We start from the raw sequence: 10927 nt of genomic DNA on the forward strand, positions 1-10927 counted from the left end.
GATGTCGTCTATCTCGACTTCACCAAGGCTTTTGACACCGTCCCTCACAACATCCTCCTGGGCAAGCTCCGGAAGTGTGGGATAGATGAGTGGACAGTGAGATGGATTAGGAACTGGCTGGATGGCAGGGCCCAGAGAGTGGTGATCAGCGGTGCAGAGTCTAGTTGGAGGCCTGTGGCTAGTGGGGTCCCCCAGGGGTCAGTCCTTGGTCCAGTCCTGTTCAATTTATTCATCAATGACCTGGATGAAGGCACAGAGTGCTCCCTCAGCAAGTTTGCTGATGATACCAAACTGGGAGGAGTAGCCGATACCCCAGAGGGCTGTGCTGCCATCCAGAGGGACCTGGACAGACTGGACAACTGGGCGGTGAAAAACCTCATGCAGTTCAACAAGGCCAAGTGCAAGGTCCTGCACCTGGGGAGGAATAACCCCAGACACCAGTACAGGCTGGGGACTGAGCTTGTGGAGAGCAGCTCTGCGGAGAAAGACCTGGGTGTCATGGTGGACGACAAGTTGACCATGAGGCAGCAGTGTGCCCTCGTGGCCAAAAAGGCCAATGGGATCCTGGGCTGCATTAAGAAGAGCGTCTCCAGCAGGTCGAGGGAGGTGATCCTGCCCCTCTACTCAGCCCTGGTGAGGCCGCATCTGGAGTACTGTGTCCAGTTCTGGGCTCCACAGTACAAGAGGGATGTGGAGCTGCTGGAGAGAGTCCAGCGCAGGGCCACAAGGATGATCAGGGGCCTGGAACATCTGCCCTATGAGGAGAGGCTGAGGGAGCTGGGCCTGTTCAGCCTGGAGAAGAGAAGGCTGAGAGGGGATCTAATCAGTGTATATAAATACCTCAAGGGAGGGAGTGCAGAGGACGGTCATGGTATCTTTTCAGTGGTGGCCACTGATAGGACTAGAGGAAATGGCCGGAAACTGAAACATCAAAAATTCCATAGGAACTTAAGGAAAAATTTCTTAACAGTGAGGGTGACAGAGCACTGGAACAGGCTGCCCAGAGAGGTTGTGGAGTCTCCTTCTCTGGAGATCTTCAAAACCCGCTTGGATGCAGTCCTGTGCCACGTGCTTTAGGTGTCCCTGCGTATGCAGGGGGGTTGGACTAGATGATCTCTAGAGGTCCCTTCCAACCCTAAGCATTCTATGATTCTATGATTCTATGATTCTATGATTTCCTGCCCTCACTAATAGCCTTTCAGTAGAGCTGCGGTGCGGCTAACTTTTCTCGGTGCCGAAGCCAGGTCAAGGAGTTGCCCTCCGTGGCCGTTTGCTGCTGCTCCCGGCGGCCCCGTTAGCCCAGCACGGCTGGTACCGACACACTGGGCTGCAGCAGGGCTGAACTGAGTGGCCCTTCTGTGCAAAGCATCGTGTGGCCTCCTGCACGGCTGTGCCGGCCTCCACGAGGGGCCCGGGAGCTGAGCCGGGCGCTGGGGCAGGAGGGAGCAGGAGCTGCATCAGGCAGCTCCGTAGCCCAGAAGAATGTCCGTGGAGCCCCAGTCTCCGAGCGCTGCGCGCCTGCCAAGGAGCCACATCTGCTCTTGCTCCAGAGCCTGTAAGGGGACGCTTGCTTGAGACTATTGCATTGCTTATGGATACTTGTGGCGAAATACTCGATTTCTGTTAACTCATTCCCTCCCCAGCTAGCACGTGGAAAAGCTGTAGCATAGAGGTACTGATGTTGTTAATATCTTTAGCATTCGTGCTTTAGCGTTAGCTCTGTTTCATGTTTGGTTGTCAGTGGTAGCTGAGAGTCTGTGCAGGCAACTACTCCCAAGCAAAGTCACTGTTAATACAGAAGAGTGCTTTCAAACCAGCTACAGCCATTGGTTTTTCTTTTAATGATTTTCTGTATAGATTGCACTCCTGATACAGTAAGAGGTAGTTGACTGTACTTCTTTGATGATCAGACTCCACCTGTTAGAATGGGGAAGGGAGACATTGTCTGTATCTGTTATCTGTAATCCTTTCATAAGGTGTTTTTTTTTTTTTTTCCAAGCACATCTTAAAGAGAAGCTGAAATGTGAGTCTGTTTTCCCTAAGACAGTTCGCAGCTAAAGCAGTGCTGTTCTGCTGCTATAAAATCATCCCTCTCTTCTTTCAGTAAGTCTCTACAATTTATCTAAGTTGCTTAGTGTTTTAAAGTAACCCTCCAGCAAACAAGATAATGCTATTTTACATAACTCTGAATATCTTTATGTGGGGGTGAGTCAGTTGTTTGTGTATCACAGGCTCCCACACATGCAGACTGTCGACCTGCAAAGCAAAGAGTAACGCTGGAGATCTCAGCCATCTGGGAATCTAGAGCTCTGTAGATATTTAAAGAGTTGAAATTAAACTCTCCGAAGATCCTGTCCACAAAATCTTCCATTTGAATTCCTTATTTTGCTGGAATTTCGCAAGCTGAAGATAGCATGCTGCCCCATGGTACACCTGGTTCATGCAAATATTGGCATAATAAATATAATGCATAATCAAATGGTCAGATGCCATCACTTTGGAAGATCTCGTGGTTTTTGGTAAAGCTACTTAGTTTTTCTAGGGAGCTTCTGTCGAGAAGCCTGCGTGGGAGGAATATTTAGCGCAGCAGATAGGCTTGTGGGAAGTGGCATTCGGAGGCGAAGAGCCAGGTTTTTAAGCAGCAGCGATGAGTAAGGTCTGACTGCTGGTGTGTGCTGCTCAAACGGGCCCAGGCCACATTTGAGAAAAGATGCGGAAGCTCCTGACGTGCACGTGTCCCAGGGATAGAAAAACCATTCGTTACTTGAGGTAAGCAGACAAGTACGTGGACAGGGTCAATATGAAATCACATGAAAGAATTTTTAAAAGCCGGGGGAAGTGAAATATTTCCCTGAAGAATAATGTGCTAACTAAGCAAGAAGCTGAAAGTCAATTAAGGAGAAGCCATTTGCCACTTTGTCTCTCGCCATAAATATCATGGTGTGTGGCAGAGCCCAGGAACGCCTAAATAACTGTGGAGAAGGCTGCCTTTATGAGAAATGTTGTCAATTTGCATGTTTTCAGTGGTAGCACTAAGCTAAAGGCTAGGTATGTAGATAATAAGAGCTAAAAACTGTACAAGAAACCACACAATGTTGGGTATGAATCTCAGTACCTTCATTAAAAATCTGTCATAGGTCCTTACCCTCTCTGCTTTTATCACTATTTAATGGTAAAAAGTCTCTTCATGGAGGTTTCCTTCAAATAAGAGTCATTACTTGAGTTTTGATTTTGAGTTTTGTACTTACAGAAAGCGTTTCATGTTCTTTTTATAAAATAGAAGCAATAAGCTCAGGACCTGACCTTCTGCAAGCCCTTAGGAAAAAATGCTTTCACCTTGAGAGTGGCCATAGCCTTGCAGAATGTAGGTAAGGGGGTATGTGTGTCAATATGAAGCTCCAAATGCAGGGAACAGCCAGTATATTAGTTACTGTTCATCCTGCCTTTGGCAGTTGGTGGGGATGGATGTAGTTTCAGTTGTTTATACTGGTACACATTGCTTTTCACCAAGTATACCCCAAATTAAAAGTCATTACTCATAGCAAGTAGAAAAAGTGGAAAAACTTTCTTTCAGAAGCTTGGTATCACTGATGGTGTCCCAAGATTGAGTGACGGGAGTTGCATAAAGATCTTGCTGCTCCTGAAAGAAGTAAGCAAATCAGCTATTATTTCCTGTGCTTGAAAAAAAGGCATCCCAGCTGGTTTGGGCCAGACAATGATGACCTCCCAGCAGAGCTGTATTTAGCAGGAATAAGTTAATTCTAAAAAGAGCTTCCAGAGAAAAGAGTCTTTGGAGAGAAGCGGAACTCGCCAGTTACAGAAATGTCAGCAATGCTTATTCCTGGTGCAGTAACCACACAACACCAGAGCTGCCTGCCCAGCTTTTTCACATTTGCAAAACACTGCTCCACGATTAGGGGAAGCTTGCCAGCAGTCAAATTGGAATGCTCCAAAGGAAAGCACATTTATTTTAGTCCTTATGAAGTGGAAGGAGGAACTGCTCAAAATTGTGTAAAACTCTTTGTTACACATTTGTTATATGGTAGCACGGTGACTTATGAGTTTGGAGCACGGACCTCTGCTTTTAGAGAGCCAAGGATTTCATCACTACAGGCTGAGGATACCTAGTTCATTAATTAATATCTGGTGCTTGCTTCAAAAAAGTTCTGGATGCTTCCATAGGTTATTGTTGTTATAGGCAGCACATTATTTTATTTTTCCATTATCGGATATTCATCGTCCTCTGAGGAAGAGGTAACTACACACTTAGCACGAGTGGCGTTGCTGTGTGTTGCTTTTAATGCAAGTCTACATGTAAGAGAAAAAACAAAGTCATTGCACCTAAGGGCAGTCCTGCTTCCCAGCCACTGCCCTGCCTAAGAAGGCTTTAACATGACAAAACTTTCTCTGCCTTCATCTGTTACTTATCTCTGTGTTTGGCCAGTGTTTTGGTTTTGCAAATGTACTAGTCTGCATGTTTTCTACTTCCGTGGCTTCTCCTTCTGTGATTATCCATGGTGGCAAATGGCACCTTGCTGGTACTGGATGTTCTTGTGGCCATGTCTCGCACAAGTAACTGATTTGAAACTACAGCACCTCCTGCACAACTGGAAGATGGTGTTGCTAACAACAGCTGCCCCATTCGATGTTCAAATTCAGCCTCTGCTCCGGAAAGCCATGTCTTCTTCAGGGAATTCTGTCCCCAGCCTCTGCCTGGATTCTGTAAAGAGCTACTTTTAAATGCCTGACTACCTGTGAGAGAGTTGCTCTGGAAAATTTTTAACAATAAAACATCAACGTATTACAAATTAGGTTAGAAATTCAAGGGCAGCACGTGTGATATGCGTAAAATATTGTATGCTCTGGAAGCTCGGTAGGTAATTCTGAGAGAGGAATCAAAATTGCTGCTGTTTTGATTGTTACCAGTAGGATCTGCAGGTTTATGAACAGTGCCATTTGTGCCTCAAATGGAGATTTATGTACTCGAAACTGCAATACACTCATCTGTCAAACCTCATTAAAATTCCAGTCAGGAGCATTCATTATACATCTCCAGAGAAATTAGTATTTCTCAAGTATTGTTGTGTGCAGTGAGTTAGCCCAGGGCATGCCGAGGTGAGCCAGGTAGAAAGCAGCCCTCTCTAACAGGCAGCTAGGGAAAAAATCCTCCATGGGCAATGCAGAAATACAAGGAATCATCTTTGTGGCCCAAGAGAGCCCACAAATACGAGTTCAGTTTGTAGCCTCCAGAGTTTTGCTGTGTAACCCATAGCGGGAGACACTGTTTTTCCAGCATGGATTTTACTTTTTTTGTCTCAACCCGTTCAGGGAAATTTGCACAGTGTGAGTGAGGCTTGTGCCTGCGAGCAGCGCGAGGTGCCCGTGAGGGCGTCGTGCCGCCTGCAAGGGGCCTGCTCGCCACCGCACGCAGCTGCGGCCCGGAGCTGCGGCCCGGAGCTGCGGCCCGGAGCTGCGGCCCGGAGCTGCGGCCTGAGCTGCGGCCTGGAGCTTCGGCCCGGAGCTGAGGCCTGAGCTGCGGCCTGGAGCTTGTGGCCTGGAGCTGCAGCCTGAGCTGCAGCCTGTCCTGCAGTGCTGGGCTCCGCAGGCTGCCTTGCTTCTCCCCATCCAGACCTTCTGGCTAAGGTGGCTGGCACCAGATAAATCCCATCCTTGGGGAAGCACGTGTGGACCCGGGTGCGCGTTTCCATGTGAGTTCTGGTGAAGCAGGGCACTGCGGGTGCGTGGGGTGTCCGAGAGCGGAGCTGCTCCCTGTGTGGGATTGCCAATAATGCACCAAGCGCTGCTGCCCTTCGCTGCCGACATGGAACTGCGGAGGGTGTTTGAAATGGCGGGACTAGAGCTCTCCCTGTCCCTCTCGGACAAACGGATGCCGGGATTGAAGTTTCAGATTATACTGCTTAAAAATGGCTGTTTTCCATGAGTGAGGGAGGAGGGGGGATAATTCATTTAGTGAGGCTAAGACTGTCAGTTGGCTGCTCTCTGCAGTACTTTCCAGTGTAAAAATAAAGTGCAGATGTTGGACACAGATATAGTAGGATGCTTTTGTTTAGGGCTTGCAGATGTCGTATGTTCTATGGGAGTTAAACCTTTGTCTTGTGGGAAGGAGGGAAGAGGTCCATGGCTCCGAACAGAGAAGCATGTCCTGTATGTGACTGCTAAATGCTGAGCTGTGGGTGCTCTGTCCCTTTTGTTATTTAGGAAGAGCTTGTTCTCAAGCCCATGTGCTCGTTAGTAAATAACATTAGTAACAAGCTGTTTCTGTGATGGAAGTGTTGAGAACCGTCGTCGGGTACTGGTTGGTGAAGGAGCTGAACACCTGGCAGGTGATTTTGTTCCTCTTCTGGGAATGTCCCCGTAAGAGACGTCCCTTTGTTGCATTTCAGTGTTGTAGCACTTCAAGAGCACAGCTCGTGCAACCAGTGCAGCACCTGCTCAGCGGAGCTAACTTTGGCCACACAAAATCATTGAGATTGGGCTTCAATCACAGATTGGGCTTGCGAAAGAGGATTTTTGATGGCAGATTGGTCCAACTCTTTTACCCCTTTGAACTGTTCAAATCCTCTTTAAAAGCTGCCCTGGAGAGACTTATGCTGGGCTTTGTTTTGTTTTGTCTTTAAAGCAGCAGCAATAATGCTGCTTGTTTTGAAGTTTGCAGGTCTTGAGGAGCGAATGAGGTTGGCTGGGGTGTCCAAACGCCCTGTTTGCAGTTGTGGGTCGTTGGATGGGCTGGGTGACTGGCACCTGTGTGGCAGACCGGCTTGTTCAGCTTCACAGAGTGGGAGCTGAGTGCGATTTCTGCTCTCTATGACTCTGCTAGAGTTACATTTTCCTGTGCTTCATTTCATTGTCGCAGCTGCTAAGTAATTACTTTGGAAACCAACTCTCTTGCATTTTTTTTCTTTTCAAGATACACATATGAGAGGAGAAACGAAGCAATGCTTATTTTCTCTTTTTATTATTAATGCAGAGCTTTTCTGCAGCTTTAGGAGTCAGTTCCAGGATCATCTTCCCTTCTCACTGCTTCCAGTCTGATTTGCTTGCGCAGTTCAGTAGGGATTTGTCATTGTGCCTGATGAGCACAGCATGGCAAGTGAGGTGCGAGGTGTTTTGTAAACTGTGCAAGTAAGCTGCATTCGGGGCCATGTGGCTCTGGGCTCTCTGGACCTAGCACAGATTCGAATCTGTAATAGTTAAAAAGTTAACCCAAATTATTGGGGGTTGATAGGTGAGTAATGTACGATTGTCTCCTGTGATTTATTTGTCTAGGGCAACAGCAGCAGCTGGAAGCTGAGTACCAGGATGAGTATGTGGATGCTAGTCATGACTTTCACATGAAGACGGGGCGTTCTGTGCAGCCACCTACAGAAAGACCTGGGGAGAGGCAAATGGCAGAAATGAAGAAACTCTACGGCGACAGAGCTGCCGAAATCCATGCGATGGAGACTGCCATGCAGCTTGACTTTGATAGGAACTGTGACAAATATCAGCCCAAATACTGGCCCGTTATTCCCCTCAAGCTGTGAGTACTTCAGCTGTGCTCTGACCTGACACAGAGCTGTCTGTAGCAACGTGTGCCTCAGCCAGCGTGTGCAGCTCAAAGAGCAAATTGCAATTTTTGCTTTTGGTTGGGTGGTGGTTTTTTCTTTTTTATTTTTTTCCCCTGAGGGAGGGATAGGAGAGGGAAGGAGGGGGGGATTGTTCTTTGCCCTGAGTTCTTTTTATACTATCAGTCGGTGATGGTCACAGTCCATTCTGCGTGCATGTGCTTGTCAAGTTGCAAAAGGAAGGACAGTGATATTGCACCCATCTAAAGCCGTAGTTTCGTTCGATGCCAGCTTGCCTTGACTGCGCTTGCTAGAGATACAGCACTAGTCATTTGCACACAGTAAAATTTATGCCATGAAAACCTAAAGTGATGACAAAGAAATAAAACAGTATGAATTGTCTGCTCTTCCCATTTAGGAAAGTGAGTAGTCCCAATTTTTTATTCTAATTTAGTATAATAGTTTTTGGAGTCCATTTGACACAGCACAGCTTGAAGTGTTTTGTCTGCTAATCTTTGATATTTGGGAACCAGGAGCCCATTGGCCTAGATACAACATACCAAATTACTCTAGCCCAGGCATTTGAATTCTTTTTCAGAGGTTTGCAGTAAGTCAGGAAACTTTTCTTCCAGACTGATAGTTAGCTGGCAGAAATTCAGCACTGAAGCAAAATTACATAGGAAAATGCTTTGGGCACACGCGCGGCCACCCGGCTAGCCAGTCTGTGCAAGGGAAGCACAGTCAGCCCCTTGGAGGCGGTGACTCCTTCATGGACGGTGCCCTGGTCACTCCTCCCAAAACCTTTTTGCGAAGCACTGCTGATGCGTGTCATTGTACGCCGAAGACCTATGTGTGTGTTACGCAGCTTTTCCACAGCAAGGCAGGGAAAAATACACTGCTTTAATTCTCAGAAGCATTCTTGTATCCTTCTGGGAACAGAAAGTTGCAGCTGAAATTCTTAGTAGTTTGTAACACACAGCTGTAGTTGCTGTGCCCTCGGCAGCAGCCACAGAAGCAAAGCTGAAGTGCAGTTTGGCATCGGCGTGTTCTTATCAGCGTTACTATGTTTTTAGAAGCGGCATTTTTTATTTCAGTTCCACCTCCTTCATATTAGTGTGGTGAGATGGAGTTAAATTGAACACTGAATTTGAAAGCCTCCAAGACTTGTTCCTGGTGGGACTGATCTGAAAAACTCTTGTGTGGGAAGAGAGGGAGGAGGGTTGTGGGTGATAGTCCTGCATTTGTCTTCACTCTTGTTTTTGGAGGAGTTTGTCAGAAATTTAAGTGTTTTGTTTGGGTTTGTCTTTGTTCACCAAATAAATTCTCTTTGTAACATGCGTAGTTGATTTTTTTTCACCAAACTTCCATACTTCCCTCACATTAAGTTGTCAGACACTAAAGCCTTCTTGCTGCTCTGTTTAAGGAAGGTTGCACTGTGAGCAAGTGCAGTTTCACCATAGTGAGAAGCACCAAGAGGGTTAACAGGACTGTCCCAGGAACGCTGATCGTGCCACCATGCCATATGCGGTTTGGTACAACGTGAAGGAGAGCTTTGCATCCGCTGGGGGAAAGCCCTGTGTCAGGTTATCTGCACGGAGCTCTGAGTTTCTCCTTGAAAGGGCTCCTCTGTGGTGGTCATTTCCTTGTTACCTTCTGCCCAAATTCCCTTTCTTGCCTTGGGGGTTTCTGTAACCTGGTCTGCTGGCAGAAGCAGAAATTCTGGTATCCCGTAGTATTTGTAGAGACCTCGTGCAAGGCAAACTTTGCATTCCTTCCCGCTTCAGAGAGAATACACAAGAAACATCCTTGCCCTTAGTGTAACCGTTTGTAGGAGGTTTCAGTCTGCTACAGGATGAGATTGAAAGTAGAGACCTGGAGGTAATGTTCCCAAGGATTCACCTGCATCCTAAAGCCCAGAGGAGAAGAGTACACTGTTGCAGACTTGTATGTGGTGCAGGTTTATGGACTTCATTCTTCATGCTGCTATTTGCAGTTATGTCAACTGCTCATGCAGCACCGTCCCATGGCAGAATTCCTCACAAGCTCCTATAAAGTCACAAGCACAAGTTGTCTTACAAACACCTAGTCTTAATTTCAGAAATTTGACTTCCATATCTGCTACATGGAAATACGAAGTTTGGAAGAAGAGTTTATGACCGATTGAAGGACGCTTTTGAAGACTGGGGGAAATGGTAATAGGTTTTACTGCAAGCACGTTGGAAAAAAAAAAAAAAAGCCTTTCGGAACAGGCAAGTGTAAGTTTATCATACAAATGAAGCAATGACCTCTACATTTCCCACTGAAAGAAAATTGCTTACACTTATACATTGGTGACATTGGCAAGAATGTTTGTCCTTGTAGAATTATTTCCCTACAAAGCAACTGGCAGTTTGGTATGTTTGTATGTACAGGCTAACTGAGAGGAAATTAAACAATTTTCCTGCGTTCTTATTGGTAAGTATTCTTCCTCTTTGATGAAAGTTTTGCTAATGACGTGTTACAAGTATTATATACTCAGAAGGAGCTAAATATTACAAAATGACTTCAGTGTTTGTAACAGCCTTTGTGAAGGATAAATACATATGTATTCCATGTGTTGTTCATTCTTACATGCCTTTTCCTGTTTGCAAAAATTTCAGACTTAGTCCTGAAAAGAGGTGTATTTCAAGTATCATCATCATCTTCATCATGTTTGTATTAATCAGAGTTCAACTCTTTGAACAGAAATTAAGGAGAGCAAGATGCTTGATTCAGTTGCTGAAGTTTAGATGTATGTTTTTTTGGCAATCCGGTCTGAATATTTTTGCTGTAAAGAGAGGCAAGATTATTGCCCCGAATACAAAATGCAGTCTCTCAAAACATCTGGACAGGAAAGCACCTTGTTTTCATTATAGATTCTTAAAAACATAAATTACTGGAGAAAATATTATCTGATACATCGTATGTTCATGCCATAACAAAAATTTGTCTTGGTGTTTGTGTCCCTAGTTGATCAAACATCTAGCCTGCTAGACCTGCCCTGTTGCCTTACGTGATCATGCCTGAGGAGTCCAAAACAAAATTCTCGTGGGCTTCCAGCCGCGCACAGCAGCAGCCTGGAAGGGAGTTTCAATGACTGCTGAAGGGAAACTGTGCTTGACGTGTGGAGCTGAAGACCTTGCAGCCAACCCATTCATTTATTCTCACAGGGCTGCAGTGGGAGAGCACAGCGGCTCGTGTCCCGGCGCTCCAGGTAGGTGACAGACCACAGCATTCGTTCCTGCTCACGTGCTCTCTTGAGGCCTGGCTGTTCCAGCACAGGAGCTGTCTGGACTCGGCCCGTTCCTTGAAGTGGCTGAGCGTGTGTGGATCAAATAGTAATT

At 46.3% G+C, this 10927-nt stretch overlaps 1 protein-coding gene across 2 annotated transcripts in view; it reads left to right on the forward strand.

The window, feature by feature from the left end:
* The window catches only part of GEMIN8 (gem nuclear organelle associated protein 8), a 30468-nt gene extending 22520 nt beyond the window's left edge, over positions 1-7948 (forward strand). For both annotated transcript variants that reach the window (XM_088520217.1, XM_010221281.2), the window contains one exon: positions 7288-7948. In XM_088520217.1, coding sequence (XP_088376343.1) covers positions 7288-7544 — 257 coding nt within the window. In that variant the 3' untranslated portion in view covers positions 7545-7948. The remainder of the gene's footprint in view (positions 1-7287) is intronic.
* The last annotated feature ends 2979 nt before the right edge of the window (positions 7949-10927 follow it).

The sequence above is a fragment of the Tinamus guttatus genome, unplaced genomic scaffold (assembly GCF_059628265.1).
Source record: "Tinamus guttatus ecotype Peru unplaced genomic scaffold, ASM5962826v1 Tinamus_guttatus_pri_ptg000083l, whole genome shotgun sequence".
NCBI lineage: Eukaryota > Metazoa > Chordata > Aves > Tinamiformes > Tinamidae > Tinamus > Tinamus guttatus.